Source organism: Apiospora aurea (genome assembly GCF_038362705.1).
Source record: "Apiospora aurea strain CBS 24483 chromosome Unknown utg000005l_segment0_segment0, whole genome shotgun sequence".
In the NCBI taxonomy this organism is placed as follows: Eukaryota; Fungi; Ascomycota; class Sordariomycetes; order Amphisphaeriales; family Apiosporaceae; genus Apiospora; species Apiospora aurea.
Genome location: NW_027117392.1, coordinates 5,152,645 through 5,174,455, shown reverse-complemented (window position 1 = coordinate 5,174,455; position 21,811 = coordinate 5,152,645). Strand labels below are relative to the sequence as shown.

The 21,811-nt window shown below is 54.0% G+C and overlaps 8 protein-coding genes across 8 annotated transcripts; 3 read left to right on the top strand and 5 right to left on the bottom strand.

Annotated features, from left to right (window-relative positions):
• Nucleotides 1-1,463: 1,463 nt before the first annotated feature.
• Nucleotides 1,464-2,767, top strand: PG986_008134 (wasp-interacting protein vrp1p protein; the record flags this gene model as incomplete). The annotated part of the gene is made up of 3 exons (XM_066844356.1): nucleotides 1,464-1,502; nucleotides 1,573-1,888; nucleotides 1,959-2,767. 3 exons carry the CDS (start codon nucleotides 1,464-1,466, stop codon nucleotides 2,765-2,767), a joined length of 1,164 nt encoding a protein of 387 aa, XP_066700468.1.
• Nucleotides 2,768-3,419: 652 nt separating this feature from the next.
• On the bottom strand, nucleotides 3,420-5,287 carry PG986_008133 (uncharacterized protein; the record flags this gene model as incomplete). Its single annotated transcript, XM_066844355.1, has 2 exons — nucleotides 3,420-3,945; nucleotides 3,999-5,287. 2 exons carry the CDS (start codon nucleotides 5,285-5,287, stop codon nucleotides 3,420-3,422), a joined length of 1,815 nt encoding a protein of 604 aa, XP_066700467.1.
• Nucleotides 5,288-5,505: 218 nt separating this feature from the next.
• On the top strand, nucleotides 5,506-6,027 carry PG986_008132 (uncharacterized protein; the record flags this gene model as incomplete). Its single annotated transcript, XM_066844354.1, has 1 exon — nucleotides 5,506-6,027. The coding sequence occupies one exon, from the start codon at nucleotides 5,506-5,508 to the stop codon at nucleotides 6,025-6,027; it is 522 nt and encodes a 173-aa protein (XP_066700466.1).
• Nucleotides 6,028-8,239: 2,212 nt separating this feature from the next.
• PG986_008131 (Nop14-like protein) lies at nucleotides 8,240-10,982 on the bottom strand (the record flags this gene model as incomplete). The annotated part of the gene is made up of 3 exons (XM_066844353.1): nucleotides 8,240-9,121; nucleotides 9,169-10,767; nucleotides 10,818-10,982. 3 exons carry the CDS (start codon nucleotides 10,980-10,982, stop codon nucleotides 8,240-8,242), a joined length of 2,646 nt encoding a protein of 881 aa, XP_066700465.1.
• A 2,052-nt stretch (nucleotides 10,983-13,034) lies between these two features.
• Nucleotides 13,035-14,217, bottom strand: PG986_008130 (pyridoxal kinase; the record flags this gene model as incomplete). The annotated part of the gene is made up of 4 exons (XM_066844352.1): nucleotides 13,035-13,452; nucleotides 13,509-13,839; nucleotides 13,929-14,048; nucleotides 14,124-14,217. The coding sequence occupies 4 exons, from the start codon at nucleotides 14,215-14,217 to the stop codon at nucleotides 13,035-13,037; spliced, it is 963 nt and encodes a 320-aa protein (XP_066700464.1).
• Nucleotides 14,218-15,090: 873 nt separating this feature from the next.
• On the bottom strand, nucleotides 15,091-16,040 carry PG986_008129 (proliferating cell nuclear antigen; the record flags this gene model as incomplete). The annotated part of the gene is made up of 3 exons (XM_066844351.1): nucleotides 15,091-15,108; nucleotides 15,176-15,474; nucleotides 15,569-16,040. 3 exons carry the CDS (start codon nucleotides 16,038-16,040, stop codon nucleotides 15,091-15,093), a joined length of 789 nt encoding a protein of 262 aa, XP_066700463.1.
• Nucleotides 16,041-17,067: 1,027 nt separating this feature from the next.
• Nucleotides 17,068-19,314, bottom strand: PG986_008128 (uncharacterized protein; the record flags this gene model as incomplete). Its single annotated transcript, XM_066844350.1, has 5 exons — nucleotides 17,068-17,819; nucleotides 17,874-18,301; nucleotides 18,385-18,863; nucleotides 18,929-19,140; nucleotides 19,251-19,314. The coding sequence occupies 5 exons, from the start codon at nucleotides 19,312-19,314 to the stop codon at nucleotides 17,068-17,070; spliced, it is 1,935 nt and encodes a 644-aa protein (XP_066700462.1).
• Nucleotides 19,315-21,091: 1,777 nt separating this feature from the next.
• Nucleotides 21,092-21,683, top strand: PG986_008127 (uncharacterized protein; the record flags this gene model as incomplete). Its single annotated transcript, XM_066844349.1, has 2 exons — nucleotides 21,092-21,157; nucleotides 21,393-21,683. The coding sequence occupies 2 exons, from the start codon at nucleotides 21,092-21,094 to the stop codon at nucleotides 21,681-21,683; spliced, it is 357 nt and encodes a 118-aa protein (XP_066700461.1).
• Between the last annotated feature and the right edge of the window lie 128 nt (nucleotides 21,684-21,811).

Here is a 21,811-nt window from a genome sequence, read left to right as displayed (position 1 = left end):
CCGGTATCTGTGTTCGAGTGTGTCTCACACGGATAACCACCTCGAGCCAATCATCGCTGCATGTGTTATCGTTTAGTCCTATTCTTCCTTCCACTTCTGTCTCTGCGCATTGGCACCAAAGCGGAAAACACAAGAGGGGAGGGAGGATCTGGGGAAACGCCCCATGGTTTTATCGCAACGATCCATGTCGTGGCAGGCAAGACGAGGATAACCATAGACAGGATGACTGAATGGACTGCGCAGAACGATGTTCAGGTCAAACCCGCATAGGAAGGGTACCTCCAGCCTCCAAAGACGCTAGGTGTCACTGTTCTATAACTGTGAAGGCATTGATGGCAATGATGGAACCCATGTAATGCATCCTGCCTGCTAAGAAGAGCTGAGTGAGTATTAAACGAAATTGGTATCAAGTGGCATTCAGGCAGCAGTAGATGGAGAAGTCTGGACAGCCACACCTCCTCAATGTAGGGCGTCCCCTCGTCCCCTCGTCCCCTCGTCCCCTCGTCCTCCCTCTGCACTTGCAAGTTGCAGCCCAGTCTGCCGGCGCTATCCCCCACGGGCTCCAGTAAATTGACGGGGCCGCGGATCAGCGCCCAACTGGACCATTAGGCGCATGTACTCGAGTACTCGCTCACTCATGTGCCCTTCTGGGCGTAGAAATAAAGTATGTACAGAGTCAACCACGATAGCCACCACCTATTTGGAAGCAGGTACAGATTAATAATCCCAAGATCCTTTGGTCCACTATGTAAAAAAAGAAAAAAGAAGAAAGAAAAAAACATGAGAATAATCAAAGTCGATTATCCTATTGGATTCATTTGTTTCTTATTTTCTCGAAGTAATCGGTGGAATAGTTATTCTGTTTAATGCACAGCCGCATTCGAGATCATGGAAACGCGTAAGTACATGTACGTAAGAGCGCAAGTTGGGTAAGGCTGGCGGCTGGATGGGCCAGGCTGCAATTCGACCGAACCACCATCCCACCGCAACCGCAACGTCAGGCCTCGATTTGCTGGATGACGCATGAGTATCAATTGTCTGTTGATCTGCCGTCTATTCCAGTTCTTCTTCTTCCCTTTGGCAACCCACGCCATTACGTACAGACAGGTCCATATCGTAGTTTTCGTTAATTCATTCCCGTCTCTTTTTTTTTCCAAGTCAAGTATCTGATTGCATTCATCAAGTCGACCTTGACTCCACTCGTTTTGGGTAATTTCTCGCTAGCCAAATAACCCGTACAACCCGACCCGTATACAGTACAGTACAGTACACACCCTACTCGAAAAGCCGCCTGCGTGGCACTAGCACCGACACCCTTTCCTGCGACAACTCGCCCGAAAACGAAACGCGGCAGAGACGACGCTCGTTAGATAAGGAGAACGAGAACGACACCGCCGACATGCCTCCTCCACCGCCGCCGCCGCCGCCTCCGCCAGGCGCAGGAGGCCCTCCCCCCCCCCCCAATGGGAAGCTTCAAGCCACCAAAGGCCGGCGCTGGGCGGGTACGCTGCCAAAACTACCCCCAGGACCTACAAGACGAGCTGGCTTGGCTGACTGTTTACTCATATATAGGGCGCTCTGCTCACCGACATCACAAAGGGCAAGGCTCTCAAGAAAGCCGTAACGAACGACCGATCGGCACCCGTAGTAGGGAAACCGGCAGGAGGCGGCGCTGCCCCCGTCAGTGGCGCGCCCCCAGTCCCGGGAGGTGCGCCTCCAGTCCCGGGTCTTGGTGCTCCGCCCGTCCCAGGCGCCAACAGATTGAGGAGCAACAGTGACCACGGCGGTCAGAATGCCGCAGCACCCGCAGACCCGGCACCGCAACTGGGCGGCTTGTTCGCAGGGGGCATGCCCAAACTGAAGAAACGGGGCGGAGTAGACACAGGAGGTAAGTTATCGAGTGGACATCGAAGCCTACCGTGGATTCTGGCAACTAACTGGGTGATCACCACGCGCAGCTGATTCGGGTGCCTCATATCTCTCCGACACCGAGTCCTCATCAAGTCGATCATCTGCTCCCAAACCACCGTCGGCGCCGAGGCCCCCGCCCGGCGCTGCGCCAGCTGTACCAGGGCGTTCCATTCCTTCGGTTCCGTCGGTCGCCAGCCTCCGAAAGACACCCAGCACTGTGCCTCGGCCCAGCTCATCAGCGTCCATGAAAGGACCTCCTCCGCCGATCGGCAAGAAACCACCACCACTGCCGAGCTCACGTAAGCCCTCAACCGCGCCCCGGGCCCCTCCACCGCCGGCGTCATCGGCACCGTCACTACCGCCAGCACCACCGCCGCCGCCTCCATCATCAGCCCCGAGACCTCCCCCGGCGGCACCATCAGGCAGCGCTCCGGCCCCAAATATCGCCATGCAAGCGGCCCTGCAGGCCGGGCGCTCTTCGTCACCATCGGGGGCACCGCCCGCACCCCCGCCTCCACCGCCATCCTCGGCCCCTTCACCACCCGCGCCACCCCCATCGGCACCGCCGAGCCGCTCCCGCGCGCCCTCGAACCTGCGGACCTCGCTGCTCGACCCCTCGGCCTACACCATCTCGCACAACGGCAACAAGAGCCCCTCGCCCACGCGGTCCAACACGACGGCCGGCAGCGGGATCGCCACGCCCCGCGGCGGCGGCGAGCGCATCATCATCACCGACAACCGCTGGAGGTTCGTCGACGAGGCCACGCTGCCCAAACCGCGGCCGTTCCAGGGCGGCGCCAAGAAGTACCGCGCCGGGCGCGGCAGCAGCGTCCCGTTGGATCTCAGTGTGCTTTAGGTGGGCCGCAATCGCGATCGCAACCACGGGAACCTGGATGCGGTGTCGGAGGTGATATCGAGGAAGAGAGGCCAGACCGAGGGTTCGGGCCTGAACTTCTGGCGAAGGGGGACTAAGGCGAAGAGGAATTGAGTCAGGGGTGGAGGGAGGGGAGCGAGCCTATGGCCGGCCGTAATTGCGGCCACTGGTGATCTGCCCCCGAGCTGGACGAAGAAGAGCTGTTTTTGTTTCGGTAGTTAGAGAACCCCCCACGACATTGGACTGCTACTCCGCGGACAAACAATTCGATGCTTGCGCTGTGTGGAAACTGGTCAAAGACTCTCGGCCAACGGCGATGGAAAGCAGAATAACGAGTGGGCTGGGATTGTACATAGTTGTATGAGATCAATGAGAATAAATATGATACTATAACTATCCCAGCCAATAGACTGGAAACTTTCACGAACAATGTCAATTCGAAGCAGCAGCAAGTCAATACTGAGGAGATTCTGTCAATTAATTCGTCGCTGTAAAATTCCTACATAATTCGCATGGCTACCTGACTGGCCGCGAAAGGTAGAAGTTATGAATGTGATGCATGAAATCCACCGCAAGTTCCACCAAAGGATGTACACAATTCTTGATACCATGGAACAGGGATTTCTGTCCGTCCTCACCAAAAGTTGTATTGGGGAGGAGCTTGATCGCTTGCTCGCTGGCCCACCTCCGCAGTGCTCACGGGAGGTCTTCCATGGAGCATGGCCTTCTGTTGGTTGTCGCACCAATAGCCGATGCTGTCCATCCGCTTCACCAGACTGGTGGCTGACGAGATCAGATCTTTGAAGACGCCGGCGGCCTTCAGGTCTTTTCCAGACCATCCTGCCTCTTCGGCAAATTCCAGGGTCTTGTTCTCAGCAAAAGCCCGCTCGGCCTTGGTCGACTTGATGCAGGCCTCGTAGAAAACGGGGAATATACCTAGTGTCGGAGATGCTCCGCCTTCTTCCGCAACGAGGTAGTTGACCTTGTTCTTGACAGAGTCTACTCTGTGGCTCATATCCGTCACTTGGGTGATCTCCAATTCACATTGGTGTTTGCTGTTAGAATAGACCGCTGCGCGTCGAATTCTGACCGAGCGAACCATGGCATGCCAGTCTCCATGGTTGATGAACGATAGCTGTGGGACACCAGTGCCGTTGGTCCTGTGAATTGACGGTTAGTCTCATGTATTACCAGGCTTTATGATAAGACTTACTTGACAGTCAACGACTCTACCAGTTCCTGGGCGAAATAGCTACAGTCTTCCGTCAGGTTCGGAGCGGTGTCAACCGTGAATTGGATGTCGAACGTTCGGCCCAAGCAGTGCATGAAGGCACCACCTTTACTGCCCTCTGCAGGGTCAGGGCGAAGACGAAACGAAAAATTCTCAGAGTTGACGTCAACAATGAAGTAGTTCCTGGACTTCTTATCCACAGTCGATGTTTGGCATCTGAACTCATAGATCACGGACCTTCGTGACGGCGTCCACACACGAGACGACTCATCTCCAGGCTCTCGCAGGTCCGCGATGTAGTTCATGTCCCCTCCAGACAAGCTGATTACTCTGGTGAAAAGAAGAGCTTGGGTATTAGAGTGACGCTCCAGACTCATCTCCATCTCGTCCGGAGATTTGTACCGTGGGGGTCCAGTGACATCATGCGGCAAGCTGACATGTGCAGGGTTCATATTGGTGAAGATAAAGCGACCCAGCTCAGCCTTCAGTGAAACGGCGCCTTGAAACATTCTCAAGGGCTCCAGGATCTTCACCAACTTGTTAGAGACCTTTCCAATCACGTCCGGGCTAGGGTCCGGTCTCTGGGCAGTCGAACTCTGGGTCTGACGATGCGGTGGTTTTTTGGATGGTGCTCGTTGTTCCATCGTAACGTGGAATTCTCTGGACTGTTGCTCACCATCGATGATCCGTGTTGAGGGCAAAAGGGGCTGCATCCGCCATGATACGTGCGCGGCCGCACTGTCTTTCTCGGGCGACAAACTGATAAGGCGCTTGTCACCCTCGCTATAGAGACATATATTTGCCTTGTCTAGCCCAGCGTGTTGCGGTGTACGCATGGGACTACTCTCGAGAAGGTCTCGAAGGGGTGCTTTCTTCTGCAAGCTGCTTGCATTAGTCGTCTCGGGACTTGCAGTCACTGAACTGTGCGTGCTGAAGGGGTCGATCTGATGAGCACCACCCCACTTCGCCTCTCCTCGTGAATTTGGACCTTGGGACGTTTGCGATGGGTTGTTCGTAGGCATTGGGGAGTTCTCATCTCTGCCGTTCGCGAGAACTATTTTCTCTGCCCACGGGGCAACATTGGGTGCAAGTTGGGGGTTGACGCTAGAAAAGTCGGCCACTACAGCACTTGATGGCTGAGAAGCAGTTGCGGACAAGTCGTCAGGAACCCAGGTGCTGGTCTTGGCCGAGTATCTATAGCCTTTGAAAGGGATGAACGCTGATGCGGCCTTGCTCTTCTCGAAAACGGGAGCGATGTTGGATTGTGGCATCGACTGGTACCCTTTCGAGGCATAGTCATAAAGCGCTTTGTTTACCACGCTACCCCTGGAGAAAACCCTGCTATAGCTTGTTTTTCCTGGCTTAATGAGGGCACCTTGTACGATCAAGAAAGATCGTGGATAGCAGGCCCTCGTTGAGATGGAATAGGTAACGCATCTCGGCCATGTAGGCCACATCGCTGCCTGCGTAAAGGACATGCCGACCCGGCATGTCCGAGTCAGAGGTCAATCCCTGGGACATGGTCAACCTTCTATCCGTCAGTTTCATGTTCAACTCCGCGACTCACATAATACTTCGACAATCTATCCATCTTCTTTTTGGCGATTTCGACATCATTCTCCGTCATCCCGCCGACCTGGAGAGATTTGCCATCCATTCCGACCATCACGGTGCAACGAGAAGACTTCTGAAGCTCGTCCATGAGTCGGTTCGTCGGCAGAAGACGGGCAATAGTCACACCGGCGTTGACTTGACCAGTGGGCATATGCCAAGTGTCCTGGTGTCCCAGCTCCATGAGCTCTCGAGGATACGAAAACTTATCATATGCTTTCAACTCATCTTCGCCAAACGCGGCAGTTCTCCAGTCGGTGATATGCTGGATTTTGTAGCTCGATTTCCCCTGGCACGGGTTAGCGAAAACGGCAACGAGGGTGGGCTAGGCAAACTCACGCCAAATGCGCCATATCTTTCCGACTCTGGCACATTGTCGATCTCCGGCTGCACAATATAGTCCAAGATCTCTCGGACGGCAGTCATAAAATCGAGACTTTCACTCGAGATCAATCTGACTCGGAAGCAGCCGAGCTTGGCATCCCAGGTGATTTCCGAGTTCTGCACCTGCAGTCAGTACAGCAACGGGGGTCTCAAATATATTGTTGAAGGCCCCCTGGCGTGGGCGGCAACTTACCAGGGAACGTTTGGTGAATTCGGAGAAGAACTCTCGAAGACCATCAGGGCGAAGAACCCAATTGCTTGAAAGCAGGAATTCTTGGTATCCGTGACGATTTCCGCTTACGCTGGTTGACTCTGCTTGCGAAGATCCGCGATGAGGAACCTCTTGTGGGACTCTGAGGTTTTGCTCTGTCCACTCTGGGAAGTACCTTCTCATTGTCCGAAGGGCATTGGGATTGGGCGCGACCGACGCCGTGCCAGTAAAGACCGACATGGCTGGCAGCTGGCCCGAAGCTGTGAATCATCCAAAGGCAGAATGAGTGAGATGTCGCTTGCCAGGGAAGCTTCGTTAGTTGGTAGTGGACTGTAAACCACCAATAGAATGTGCGCGTCGGGTAGGTGGATGTAAGACGGTGAAGATTGGTTTGTACCTGTGCTGAAGAAAAGATCAGCTTCACATTCATTTCTGTGGATGCTTTATAGGCCACCTTAGCAATACGAATAATGAAAATGCAGGCGCGTCGGCGGTGAATAGAAAGAGGCAGGTCCCACCGGGACAAACACGATACGAGCTTCAGGTAAATGCAAGAGCCAGTAACGTGCTTGACGGCAATGAACAGCTCAACTCGGTCGGCTTCCTATAAGGACTCCAGAAAATCAACGCGAATATTCACCTTGAACTGCCTGTGTCGCTGCCTACCTTCATGGGTGAAAGCATAGGGGAAGCGGCGCTCCAGGGAATGTGTGAGGCACGTTCGTCTCTTGATTGGTCAAGGCGAAGGCTTACATCTCGTTGAGACGAAGCCTCCAAGCAATAACTCACCGACATATGAATGATGATGTAATGGGGAGGAGGCAAAGATTCGGGGGATTGCTAATATTCAAGAAACCAACTTACCTTGATACCACAGACGACGTGAGCCCCTTGAGCACCAGAATGTTTACTCAGGTGTAGCAGTAGTGTTGCCGCGATCTGGGCAACAGCAGGCTGGCAAAGAACCGGTATGGGGTACCTGGTGAGGATTGAGATGAGCCGTAGCTTCTGTAGGGAAGCGCGTGAAGGCTCATAGATAGGACAGTGGCGGCATGTAACAGGAGTGTTGTTGGGGAATAGAATACCGTAGGACTTCGCGGATTATTCGGCACGCCCGCTGTACAGACTTGGAGAGGTAGTGGTCAAGGAAAGAGGGGAGGAAGTTGGTACAGAACCACAAGGACGTGCTCAAAGGAGATGTGAGCGTATAACGCGTATTGTACTATTGTAGTGCTCGCCGATTGTCATGCATTGCTGTTGGGGCAGACCAATGTTTTTCACCACCGAGACGGAGTCTTCACGGTCGATTCATAAGGAGAAGAAAGCTGCGGCGCTATGACAGTCGCTTGTTTTGATCTTGGCCTGACGTAAGGCGGTTCCTTTTGGCCCTGAGAGGAGGGAACAATGATTTCTGGAGATATACTCGTCGTCGATGCAGCCCATGACCATGGCTGGAGATAAGGCTGTTCGAATAAAGCGCACATTAAAGGCCACACGAATTTCTGAATATCGTGAACATCCTATCACGTGAGTATTGGCTTTTGGACAATCGCCGTGCTTGAAGCATTCTGTTTGCTATTGCCTTTCTTTACATGCATCCTAGATGCATACCGCCTGCATGTCATATCTTAAATATAAACGGACAGCCTAGGCTCTACCATCTATCAGCCGGATAAATTACATGGGATGCTGAAGGGCTGGAATTTCCAAGACTCTCCAATACACAGATCGCAGTACGGGTACTGTATATCGAATCCAATCAAGTTCTCATCGCTCAGGGGGACATGTGTAAGTATGAGGTATGTACATGCACGAGAAGATCAAAGAAGCTGGTGCTTGCTCTTTACCCCACGAGCTTGTCATCATTAGGCCTATTCGCAAACAAGAAGACAACATGATATTGGAAGCAAATAAGATGAAGCGGTTCTGGGCACAGAAGAAAATACGTAGCACCTGAACGCCACGGTGATATATATTGGCCAGGGCCTTCCTAGCAATCATACATAATTCAAGTAACCTATTTGTTCCTCTTGGCCGCCTTCTTGCGGGCCTCCTTTTCGCGCGCATACGCGTTGGACTCCCGGCCCTCCTCGCCCTGGATCTCCGCCACGAGCCTCTTGTACTTCTTCTCGTACGCCTCGTCCTTGGCCTTCTTGACCCGCAGCTTCTCTCGGGCCATGAAGTTGGCATCCTTCCGGAGCTCGCGCATCGCGCCCTTGCGCTCGTTCTTGAACTCGGCGCGGAGCTTGGCCGCCTCGGCTCGCTCGCGGTCGGGATCGTAGTGCTTGCTGGGGTCAAAGGTGTCCTCGAACTTGGGCATGCTGCTCTTGATCGCCAAGGGGCGATGGTGATGTAGCTCAAGAGGTTTCCGTTGGATCTGGGCAAGCTTGAGCATCTGGTCCATCTTTGTTTGCACTTTACGCATGCGGACTCTCAAGGCCTCGGGGAAATGCGTCCGGCATGACTTCGACGCCAAATGCTCAAGGATTTGCTTGAACGGCTCAAAAGTCTCCAAGAAAGATGTCTTGTCCGCCCACAGCATTGCTGCGGCTTCAAGCACCTTGACTGTTGAATCAATGATGGCGATCTTGAAGGCGTTTTGTTCCTTGGCCGACCGTTCGCTTTCCACACAGTCGTAGCAGTTCAGTTTACGAATCTCTGTTGCCTGGGCATTGTTCACACGAAGGCCACCAGGTAATTCGTGAACAGGGAATGGGACGTTTTTCCTAGATTGAGGTGCCAACGCTAGGAGTGTGTTGAGGTTGAAGTTGATGAGCTCGGGCATGTACCTCTTGCTGACCTGCTGGTATTGGAGGATCAAGATTGACAGGTAAACGCCTTTGGCAAGGTCTGATAGCTGCTTTGGTATTTTCTGCCCCAGGAATCGTGCAATCTCGAGCTGCGCAGGCGTTACCACTTGATGAAAGTGGTCCGAGGGGGGAATACTGTGCCAATAGCCGTGAAGATGATGAGGTCGCCCAAGTTAGGGTCGAGCGGCCTCGTCTTTGCGAAGTCCTCAAGATGAGACCTGAACTCGCAAGCAACCTCGATCGGATATGTCTTCGCTAAGGAGTGGATGTGCCGTATAAGCTGCTCAAAGACACTGAAAGGCGGCAGTTTCGGCTGGGAAGCCAAGTATGGTAAGTGATGGATCAAGGCCAGAGTGAACTTGCCAAGCTTTGCCTTGTTCTGGGAGTCCAGTTGCGCGTGGAAGATCGTACGGATCCTCACAATCACGACATGCAGCTTCTCGACCGGTACATTCTTGATGGCATCCAGGAACTCCTGATGGGTTTCTGGGCAGGACGCAAACGAGAATGGTACTCCTTCCGGATCGTGCTCAGAACCCGTATTTGAGCTCATGCTGAACGCTGGATCTTTCTGCTCAGTCTCGCCAAGCAGGCCCTTGGTGAACTCATCGTCGTCCTCGTCGTCCTCATCGGGTTCGTTCTCATCCTCTTCTTCCTCGAGTGAAAGCTCAGAGCCGCTGGCTACGATGTCGTCTTCAATGAAGAAGTCGTCTTCGTCATCGAAGCCCAATTCCGTTGCTGTAGGTCGAATCTTCGACTTTTTCGACTTCTCAGCAATGCCAGCGCCGAGACCGAATTCATCCTCTTCGTCCTCTTCCATAAAATCGGCAGTGGGCTCTGCCTCTTCCGTATCCTTATCCTTCTCATTCTCGCTCTCGCTCTCTTGCTCGCCCCGCATGCGCTTTTGTCGCTTCTCCTCAAGCTTTTGCAACCTCTCAGAAGCTTCAGCGGCCTGCTCCTCATCCGTCTTGGTTCGCTCTGTCGGTTGCGCCCTTCGGTCCTGAAGCATCTGCCTCACCCGTAAGTCGTACTCCTTTTCCATCTTCATTCGCTCAGCGTCTTCGGCGGCCTTGTCGAGCGGCTCATTGTTTCGGGGATCCTTGGTCCTGAACAAGAGGTCTTTTATGTTGTTAAGCTCCTTGTTGAGTTCCTCTCGAATATCCTCGTCCTCCTCTTTAGCCTCTTGTCGGGCGGCCTTGTGAGCTTTCGACTTGGCCATAATCTCGCTGTAGATCTCCTGCTTCGTCTTCTTCCTCTCCGGCGGGGCATCGTCGACATCGACGTCTTCGCCCTCTGTAAGCGCCTTCCGCTTAAGGTAGGCTCTCCGCCCCTCATTATCTTCGTCCTCGTCGGAAAGGCCTTCCATGTCCTCTTGGAAGTCGTCCACCAAAGCGGGACCGTCCAGCGACAGCGCTTTACCTCCGTGTGTAAGATCGAAGCCGGGTTCGTCGTCTTCCAGATCGAACAAGGAGCTCTTCTTGTGGCGCGACTGAGTCTCCCGCGCGAAACGCTCGAGCATGCGCTCCTCGGGGGCCAGCGTCGGGTCGTTCTCTCCGAAACGACGATCGACAATTCCTCCAACCTTGTTCTTTCGCTGTTCGTCGACCGTCAACGTCTGCCGGCGCCTCTCTTCGCTTGCAGTCTTGGCTTCCATCGGGCGGCCATGGATTGCTTTGTTTGTTGGCCGGTTACTCGTCACATCGAACTTGGGTCCCCTGACGTTGTGCTTGAGGTCCTGTTTGCCTATTAGCCGAGGGAACTGTTGTATTGCCAAGGGAAACGTACGAAGGGGTTGAACTGTTCTCGGATGCCTTCCAGTGCAGCCCTCTTGTCCATGCGTTTGACACCGGACTTAGAATCGCGCTTCTTGTCCTTCTTGGACTTTTGAGGGCCAATCAGGCCCTCCTTATGCAATGAGGCTTTAAGCCTCTTCAGCTGAGACCCGGCCATCTCGAATCCGGTGTTTTGGAGTTTGGGCAACAGTCCGTCGTTGACCTGCTTCTCAAACTGTACAAGACGGGATGGAGTATTCTATTGCATTGAACTTTTTTAGTCTTATCTTATCGCAGATGCGGGTGGGGCAAATAGCAGGGGTCTTGGGCCCAAGCTGTAAATCTGGAAAACCACTTAAAGCTGCCAGGCTTGGCGTCGACGTGTCTGGGGGGGGCAACGGTGGAAAAGCACGATTGTATGCTAGACGAAGTGGCATATTAGCGAGGAAAGACTTATGTTTAGCTTGGAGACCATATAGCTGAACGAATGAGTAAAATTATTCCCAATTGACGCGGCTTTGAGACTCAATTGACTGCCGGAAGATGCCCCGCGTCCTGACGCGTCTCCTCGCGCGAAAGCAACAATCTGTGTTGACCGCCTTAACCCAGATCGTTGCTGCCCCTCCAGCCCACACTGTAGCAGTAGTACCCTCTACTATCCCAATCCCATTCTTTACCCTCCCCGTGTCCTCGCCCTCGCCCTCGCCCTCCATATACTCCAGTCTAAGCAAAAGCAACCACCGAGTCCAGCCACCCAAGACAAGCAGGAACATGAGCACCGTCCCCAGCGCAACCTCACCACCCACCTCCCCTCCCGCGAAGCGAGTCAAGACCACCGACGCCAGCACCACCGCCGACGACAAGAGCATCGCCGCCACCATGTCGTCCGCCGCTGCCGCTGCCGCCGCCCCCGAGACCAGCAACAATGGCACCGCCGTGCCCACCCTCGCCCAGGAGCCGCCCCTGCTGATCAAGAAGCTCTCGGACAAGGCCAAGCTGCCCACCCGCGGCAGCGCCTTCGCCGCCGGCTACGACCTGTACGCCGCCAAGGCGACGACGATCCCCGCGCGCGGCAAGGCCCTTGTCGACACTGACATCTCCATCGCCGTGCCTGCCGGTACCTGTACGCTCCCCCTTACCCATCCCCCCTTTCATCTCTTTCCCCATTCCCCTTTGCCCCTCGATGCCTCTTACTAACCCACGCAACCCAACCCAGACGGTCGCATCGCCCCCGCAGCGGCCTCGCCGCCAAGAACTTCATCGACACGGGCGCCGGCGTCATTGACGCCGACTACCGCGGCCAGGTCAAGGTCCTGCTCTTCAACCACGCCGACGCCGACTTCGCCGTCGCCGAGGGCGACCGCGTCGCCCAGCTCGTCATCGAGCGCATCTACACCCCCGAGGTCGTCGAGGTCGCCGAGCTCGAGGAGAGCGTCCGCGGAGCCGGCGGCTTCGGCAGCACGGGCGCCAACTAAGAGCCAGCCCTTGCTGCTTTCGTTTCCTCTCGTTGGCTTCCGGAACCCCGAAAGCAGGGACCCGGACGCACGTACAATAAGAAGGACTTAGTAGACAGCCCCTACTGGCTCTTGGGAAAGGAGTTGAAAGTGAAGCGGATTCGCTTCCTTTCACCAGGGGCTTAGAGCCATGTTGTCGGTCGAGCTGAGCAATCGCTCCGGCTCCCGAGGCGAAGTGTAACGACAATGGATGGAAATACTATGCTAGAAGACCATGTGAGGCGTACAGAGCGCCGAAATTTCTCTGTTAAAAAGGGTCGATAGCCCGAACATGGAACCTCGAGACCGAGGATAGAGGTTTAGACAGCGATGATGACTAAAGTCCGCATTGTCATATAGGAAGTGGTCAATAAATCATAAAGAGCTAACAATTGCCAAAGTAAATGCAAAAAGAAAATACACCCAACTATCCATGAATGCAATGCAGTGTCTAACCCGCCGTAGTCTTGGTCTAGTCCCTTTGCCTTCTGGCAAGCCGGTCCAGTGCTGATGCAATGATACACATGCCTTTCCTTTGGACCTCTAAGTCTATTCCAATTTCACCGCACGATATTCAATGGTAGGACCCCGTAGGCACCCCCAATTTCTAGCCAACCTCAGCTCCGCCGCTCTAGACTTTAACAGATGAGCTTTCTTGGCACGTTCCTCCTCGTTCAGTTCCTCCTTTGACGGCCCCTCCGCGCTCAACTCGGCCTGCATGGCCTCGCATGTGCGACTCAGTACCTCGTGCATGCTCGCCAGCACCTTCTCCGCGGCCTTAGCGAGGGAAGCTCCAGCGCGTCCACGTCATCCTCGCTGAGCCAGCTGGCTTTATCCTTCAAGCAGGACGAGGCGACGGCCTCGCGCATCCGGACCACCATGAGCGCCGCAAACATGTCGCCTGTGCCGCTAAAGTAGGCGTCGAAGACGGGGAAGGTGATGCTGAACAGGCGCGACTTGCCAGTCGATGTGCGTGTGGAGCCGACGACGGACATGGTGCGCGAAGGAGACGAGCCGTCCGGCGAGGCCTTGTGAGAATCCAGGGGTAGCGATACGGATGTGATGACGATATGCGGTAGGTTGTATCTGGAGTGCAGGGTCTCGACGGCTGTACGGAGCGAGGCAAAATCGGTAATCTTGACTTCAGAGAGCAACCTAGTTTGGCGCATGTTAGTAACATCAACAGCGATGGAAATGCGACGGCGACGTACTCGGCCTCGAATTGGTTGGGCAATATCAGATCTGCATGGTGAACCAGGCCCCGGTATGCCGGCACCACATCATCCGCCACATATAGCTTTCCGTTGTCACCCATAACAGGATCGAGCACCCAGAAGAAGCTCCCCGGCTTTGCCTGCGACTTCTTCTTTAGCTCCTTGGCGATGTTACCCACAGCTTCCACGGCGGCGGCGCCGGGCACATATCCGGACAGCATCATGTCGAACCGGTCGAGGTTCGATTGTTTCAAGCCGTCCCACAGCTCCGTGATCTCCTCCGCCGTGACCCGGGTGCCCTTCCATTGTCTGTATCCGGTATGGTTGCCTTTCGGCGCGAGACGCGGTTAGCCAGGGAGCTAAGGAGACATGTATGTTTGTAGTATAAGGGGGTGCGAGGACGGTGGGCGCGCTCACTGAATTGTACCGTGTTCAAGGCCGCAACGTCACAGCCCAGCGATTGCAGGACGAAGACGGCGATCTTGTTTCCAACGTTACTGTGCAGATAGATCCCGTCAGCAGCGGCTACGCGCGAGGCTAGTGGCAGCAGCAGTCATGATAGCATGGAGGAGGGACTTACCCCGAGACAACCTTCGCGACGAGGTTAGCTACGACTCCGCGACGTTTGTGAGTGGACGAACTGTTTCCCTACATGACTTGCGACAGCCAGAACACTCGTCTCCGGCACCGGCGGTTCCGAAATCATTCTTCAAATTGCCCTTGATGCGGCCGCCTTTTTACCAGTGTATACTGTCTGACGTAACGTTTGGGTAGCCTTGGTCGTAGCCTGCAGCTGTTCCTTTAGGCTTCACGGTGGGTTCTCGTATTTGAGAGGCTTGGAATGCTCTTTACTTTTGTCTCAAGCAAGAATTACAGATGGAAATATTACCAGACAAGGCCGTTTTAAACCGTTATCAGCCCAGAGCATGGACGATGACTCGAAAATTCCCTATGGCTCCGGGTGACTTTTCGCATACCCCGCCATGCAAATGCCCCGCATTACTAACATCTGGAAGAGGAGGGTTAATGTTACGATACGCAACTGTAGACAGTATTTTGTATCTCGTAGCCGACGCGAACGCATTTGCGACAGACAGAGATAAAACCCAGTTCGGAATAACATCGTACTCAGCATAGTGTGTCAAGTCTTCATATGCGCTGTGCATTCATTGTAAGGCTGCGGTGGGTGGAATTGGGTTGGCATTATTCGGCATCGAGGTGCATTATCTATGTCCCAAGACAGCCTCGAGCCCCAGTCGTATGTGCGCTTCCCCTGCATCATCTCTGCGACCCAACCGCCAGGTTTCGACCACCCATCCTGCCGGTAAGTAGACCTGGGCATGCCGGGTGTTGGGGTAGCTAAGGTAGGTAGTGAAGACACCTGGTCAATCCCATGAGGCACACAAAAACTCCCAAAATTTGAATCCATAGCTCGTATGCCAACCAATGCTCTTCATATTAGACTGCATTGGCAGCATGGGTTCAACAGTCTAACCTACGCCTTGTTGCCAACCAAATGGTATTATCTCATGATCCTCGTCACTAACTCTGGAACGCGCTTTTTTTTCTTTCTTTTTCTTTACTCCTCGTCGCCAATCTAGCGAGATGGTTAGCAAAACTGTATATAGCACAGCACTATAGGCTATAAGATTGAAGTGGCATACCTTGGGCGCCAGGTAGAATCGCAGGTGACCGCTGTTCTTGTCGTTGCTCAACAAGTACTCCACCAACAGAGGAACCTCGCTAGAGAGGGAGATTCGGACCCGTTCGGAAAGGGGCTGGGCCTTGCAGAAGTTGACCAGGTACTTCAGGGAGAAGGTAAGGGTGACGGGCTCGGTCAGCTCAATGTCGACATTCTGGGCGGGCTTGTCGACGTTGCTGTGCGATCGAAGTGTTACGGAACCGTTGCCAATATCACCGTTTGCCGCGAACTTGATGCCATCCTTGTTTGCCTCGATTGTTACTGTCAAGATTTGCGCATCAGTATATATGAACCAAGCATAGTCGTGGCGTTGCCGGGGCGTAGCCAGGAGGTGCGGTTAGAAACGCTTGCTTACCGGACTCGGACATAGCCATCAGATCTGTGCAGATACGCTTGAACTCGGCACTGGGCATCTGGATGGTTGCCGCGTACTCGGTCTCGGGGATACCGAGATGCTCCTGGTCAATGTCCATGAGCTTCAGGTCGTACTCGCTGATGCGGTCGGCCTCGACGCTCTCGAGGAGCAGGTTGAGGGAGTCGGGGGCATCCTCGGCCTTGAGGGTCAGGACATCGTCGTTCTGGGCGGCGCGCAGAACCTTGGTCAGCGAGACCAGGTTGACACCGAGAGCGATGTTGCGGTCGCATCGGTAGGGGCTGAAGGCGTCGGCCTTGAACATCATGGAGACGAGGGCGACATGGGAGTTGTCCATGGCCTGCAGCGCAATGCCAGAGTCATTGCAGTCGAAGTTACAGTCCTGCACCAGGTCCTTGATGGCGTCGACCACCTTCTTCAGCAGCATAGCCTGCTCGAGTCTGGCTTCCAACATGATGGCGGTGATGTGACGTATTCTAGAAAGAGAAATAAAGAGGCCTTGCAATGGATGTTGCAGGGTGAGTGGAACAGTGAAGTAGATGGGTATCAAGAAGCGGTTGAGATTGGGTGGTTGAGGTTGTTGGTTGTGGCAGCTTCAGCTTTCGGTCTGGAAAGCGAGTAGCAGGCAGACGATATTTCCCAGAGGTGGGTGGGATTGTTGGGGCCCGACGCGTCCCAAGTGGGCTTTTTACGCGTTAGAGGCTTAATGCACTGCCTGGCCCAGACGCGCTCGATTGCCCTAGCTTTCCTTTTCGCGTAAAGCACCCGCGCTTCCTTTAGGCCACCTATGTATGTCCATATCCATATCTAGGCGTGCATGCAGTACGTACGCTACTACTTATTACATGATAAATACCCCGAGTTCCTGGCTGCATACTGCATCTAAGCCTGCTGAAAGCATCTCTCAGCAACCTGACCGAGAGCCAAAGAGTGAGTAAATCACCTAGGTTCTTTCTTATATAAGACCTAACAAACGGCCCTTCCCCATCAACCATCTCAAGACTCCTCAGTATTGTTTGTTTTTGTATTATTCATGCTTCTGAAACATTATAGTCTATCTGAGTATGTAATGGCTGGCTATAAGTATGTAGGTACTGTTGCATGGGAACTATATACAAAATTCGACATAATAAAATTTAAACGATCGGATGAGTTAGTTATTTTTTGTTCGACCCAGAGCGTATGCATATACCTTGCTTGCCCAAAATGCCCCTACCAGCGCCAGAACTCGTCGAGTAAGAGAGAAAAAAGATGTGAGGGGGAAAAAAATGAAAAACAAGTCCGCCGTCGTCGTCCGAGGCTTGCAACAGTCTGCTGTCTAATCCAACTCCTTGATGCAGCCCGTATAAAAATCACAGGTCATAATGCGTTTCATACGCCCCGAAACAGCTCAGGGCGTAATTAATGTGTGGTCATGAAAAAAGTCACAAGGAAGACGAACCAACCCCCCTCTCACGGTGTCACAAGCGGGAGAGGCGATGCTAGCCTTGCGAAGGTAAAATGGCGGACAAGGTCAATGGCCTCGTACCATCCCCTGTCCCCGATGCACCAATACTCCTCCGTTTGCTGTTGCGGTTGTTGCCGGCACTCAGGGTCTCCTCGCCGCGATGTTGCAAGACGCTCTTGAGTTCGCCCATGAACCACCCGCTCTCCATCGCCTTCTCTCGAGCCAGAATCTTGGATGCCCGTTCCTCTTGCATCGACTTTATCCTTTCCTCGCGGGTCATTGTGCTTCTCGGCTTAGTGGCAGTTTCCGCTATCGCCTCATATTCCACAGGATCGGTCGTAAAGTTGGCCGGGCTACCAGGCTCTGTCGGCGGCGAGTGGTCGCCATTGAGTCTCCTGAGGGCTGCATCCGGGCCATCACTCTCCTCCGAGACCGAGGCGAGTTCGCTCACGGAAGTTACCGGAGACAGCATGCTGGTAGACGAAACTCGTTTCTTCTCATTTCGGTTGATAGCCGAAGCCACTGCTGCCTTCCCAGTCTCCCATGCTTCCATCAGAGCCTTCAGATCCTTTCCGATCATTTCGTACTGGCTCATGAACGTGGATCCAAGATGTGACATGTCGCCATGTTCGTCATCGATGACTTTGTTGGATTCCTCGGCCAAGAGCACCATTTTTGCTTGAAGACCTCGGATACTATTGTTCAGTAATCCGATCTTCCTCACTTGATGCTTCCATTTCTCGCGGTCTGGGCTAAGGGGCATACCCGGACTCTTGAGGTTGAATGCTGCTACATATTAGCTCGGCTCTGGTGTATGATACCACTGGTATTACAACTTACTCTCTTCGGCCATCAGCGCTCTCTGGATTTGCGCAGTGGCACTCTCCGTGACGTCGTTGCAGAGCCGGAGACCTTCCAATGCCGTGGTGAAGCGCAGATAATCGCTGCTCGCATCTTGCGGCTCGAGGCAGAACAGACTGAGCAGAAACATCTTGCGGAGTCCTTGAACAGTGACATATGACTCCTTGAGCTTGCTGGTAAATTGAGAAACGCCGGGGTTTGTATTCCTGAAGTCATCAAGAGCAGCGCCTATGCTTTCGGGGTCGCATTGTTTTCCTTGCTCGTGGAAACGCAGGAGCTCTTGGTTGCTGAATTCCCTGATGGCGCGAGCTGTCGTGAAGTATCGATTCATTATCTTGAGCATCTGAGCATTCAGTTCCCGCCTGATTTTGACGCTCTTGACGCTCTGCCCATTGCCCTCTATCCGGCTGATAGGGGGAGAGGTAGTGACCTGTATCCTAGGTTAGACTGGCGGACTCCAAATGAAGATTATATCGAAAGTGCAACTTACAGACGGTAGCCACGCGCAATAAGTTCGACCTCGGTGATGAAGCCTATTGCTGCCCCAGCCATACTATCCAGCTCGGCCGAGTTCTGGATGAACAATTTGACCTGAGATAGCGTCTGCACATGGATGTACTTGAGCCACTGCCGGCGCATGTACACACTGAAGCCAAAAACCACCGAGCACAGAGAAACCACCGCCACCACCAGCCGCGTGAGTGTGAAGGTGAAGACGCCCCCAATGTAGAACCAACGAACGAGAGAGGCCGTCCCTATACCTAGCGACGCTGCCACGATGGCGCCTTCCGATGACCATGGTCGACTGCCTTCGCGCGCGTCGGGCACGGGTATATCGACCGGGAGAGGCGTCGAGGCGAAGGCTGGTAGCGTGTGCGTATCGAGGAGTTGCGACGAGTTGATGATCCACTGAAGTTGCTCGAGGAATTTGCGGCTGCCATGACCGTCCACCGTGGTTTTCACTGCTTTCTACAATCCAACTTGTCTCAGTCGCGACGAACGCATCTCGCGAGAAGGAGATCCTTTTTCCTTACCGTGTACGCATGCTGAAATTTGTCCAACTTCGGTATGTCCAAATTCAGAGGGCTGGGTATCCTATTCTTGAACCTCCGTATCGGTTTCGCCTGGCCGCTGGGGGCGAAGCTCGGCTTCGGGCTCGTCGCCGGTGATATCTCGAGGTCCGGCGATTGCTCCCTCGAGGCGTGGTCGTCGGAGGAGTCGTGGTCGGTGTCTACGACGCCATGGCCTAGATATTCGGGTAGTGTTAGACGTTTGCAGGCCATATGGTTCCTGACGGCGCGCTGGCGCAGGCTCATGGAACGGGCTAAATCTAGAGCCATGGTATCGCTATCATACCTTGACCCTCAAAAGAGGTTTGGTACTCGTCGTGAGGACCGCCCGGCTCATAAGAGGTCTCCATGTAATTGCGAGGTTGCAGGATCGCTGTGGTCCATGTGTCGCAGCAATCTTACGGGGGATAAATCGAAATGTGGCACGGGGGTTCGCTACCATGGACGCTCGAGATTCGTCGTCGTTGTGGCGGAGGGAGAGGGGATGCCGTGGGTGTGTCTGGTCCTGGCCGTAGAGGGTTGGTTTGCAGTCACGGAGCCCGGGGACAGCTGAGATATTCACACAAAGAAAGCTGCAGTATGTATTGGGGTTAGATGGGATTGTCGATCCCTTTGACAGGTAAGACAGAGCACCGGCACTAGGATTAGGTCTGAAAGGGTATTGTCGATTGCTGGGCCGGCGGGAAAAGGGTGAAATGGGTTGATTGTTTATTCAACAGACCGTCGCGGTGGATATGTTGCATTGTACATGTAGGTATTATGGAGGGAGGAGGCTAACCGTGCAGGCATGTCACCAGCTTCATCTTAAAGTGTCCGAGATGAGCCTCCTGTTCGAGTAAGGAAAAGCCGTGGAGGACCAACCTTCCCCATGCTATCCACCGACCGACTCATTAACGACGGTTGGCCTAGCGCGCGCAGGGCGAAGTCGAATCATCGACGTTCTGGAAACTCGGCGCTCAGGTGCTCGGGGCCCCTTACTGGGTACGGCTTAGGCCAGGTCGCTGCAGTAGGGGGAGGCGCACGAGTTATGTAGCTACCATCGTTGCCATGTTACTTTGGATCATGGATGATGATCCGCGAGATCCATTGATGATGCCAGGGCCGTACCCGGATACTTGGAGAAGTCCTAAAATTATGTCCAATGACAGCAAATTGCTGTTTCCTGCCGGTGGGGATCACGAGACCCTTTTGCACCCTTCCAGCACCCTTCCTCCCCTCGGCTTACGAAGCACTGTTTTTTTCTCCTTCGGGGCATGGACTGCATGTGAAGCTGAGCATTCCGATTGATAGGCGGTCGCCCTTTCGTTTCCTTGGCCCTATCTCATCTTGCTGGAAGCCTGAAACGTACCGAGCTGAGCCCTGTCCGCGTTCGTCGACTACCAACTACTGTACACCTAATCTGCAAGGTTATTTGCTGTTCCGTGGCTGGCACTCGCACTGGGCCACTGGCTGCTGCTGCTAACATATGTCAGGCGCGGCACATCGCCAGGAGGTGCAAGCATCTTCGCTGTGCATGCTCGGCAGCTTCATAAAATCGTATGCCCCAACATGAAAATGGGGCGCACGTCCACGGCCCGGCCTTAGTAAAAGCGGTTTCGGGCTCAAGCCTCTTCCCCAACACGTCGACTATTGCTTCATCGCTTGTCAGACTCAGCTAGTACTACACGTACTTAGTAGGTATTGCTGCCGTCATTTGCACTAGAAAGCTAGGGACCGGCGCCAAAGGTGTCTGTCAATCTGTCAATTAACCCAAATTCCAATGAGATCACCACAGAGTTCCAATAGCTGCACCCTATTAGTCTTAATTCCCGGCCCCCTTAGTACATACATACTATGTAGCCTCAGCAGCCTCAGCGTTTGCCAGCCTGTCCTAAACTTCCAAAAAATCGCAGGCCTTTGCGGCGTGGCTGAGACCCTCCACAGGTGGCCAGGCCTCCTAACGTCCCACCAATAGCAGCACCCTGCACCACTGAAAGCGCCCGCCCGCCCACTCAGCCCGGGCCCTCTCCGATTGAGCCGCGACCAGCTAACGGCCCAACGTCAAGATCGAAAGCAGCAGGCGACCAGCAGCCAACAGCCAACCCCCAGCATAGAACCCGGCGAAACGAAAGCGCAACCACAGCCAACATGCCTACTGAGCGGGAGTTCCAGGTCGCGCCGATTGTGCCGGAATCGGTGATGCACAACACAAAGGTAAGGTCTTTCTTTTTGTTTCGCATCCCTCTCTGTTTCTGGTGCTGGTGTAGCCGAGCATGAAACGAGGCCATGAAAGAGCTGGCCGAAACGAGAACGAAAACGAGCAGACGACCAAGCACAAACCTGAAGACACCGGCGCAGCCAATGTCGCATCTATCGTCGCAAACAGGAAACAGAGAGTGGACGATTTGGCGCTGGCACTGGTTACTGACATGATCCATCGTATGCGCAGGCGCTCTCGAACCTCCAGTCCCTCACAGCCTCCATCTTCGGCGTCGCGGCCGGCATCCTGGGCCTTGAGTCCTACAGCGGCTTCCTGTTCTACTTCATCTTCACCATCCTGACGACGATACTCTTCTACACCTTCCGCGTGGCCCCCACGTCACTCAAGTCCGGCCTGGGAGCTTTCGATACTAGCAGATATTTCCGGACGCAATACGAATTCTGGGCCGGCGGTGTCTTCGGTGGCCTGGCTGGCTATATCCTGACATGGACATTATTTTACGGTCTAGTGAGGGCTTAAAAAAGAACCGGGATTGAGTCATTGGTTTGGGTGTTCAAGGATGTTGATATGACTATAGCACCGGAAATGGTAGCATACTTGGTTAAAATAGAGAAAGAAACACCAAAAGAAATGCCCATTGCTCGTAA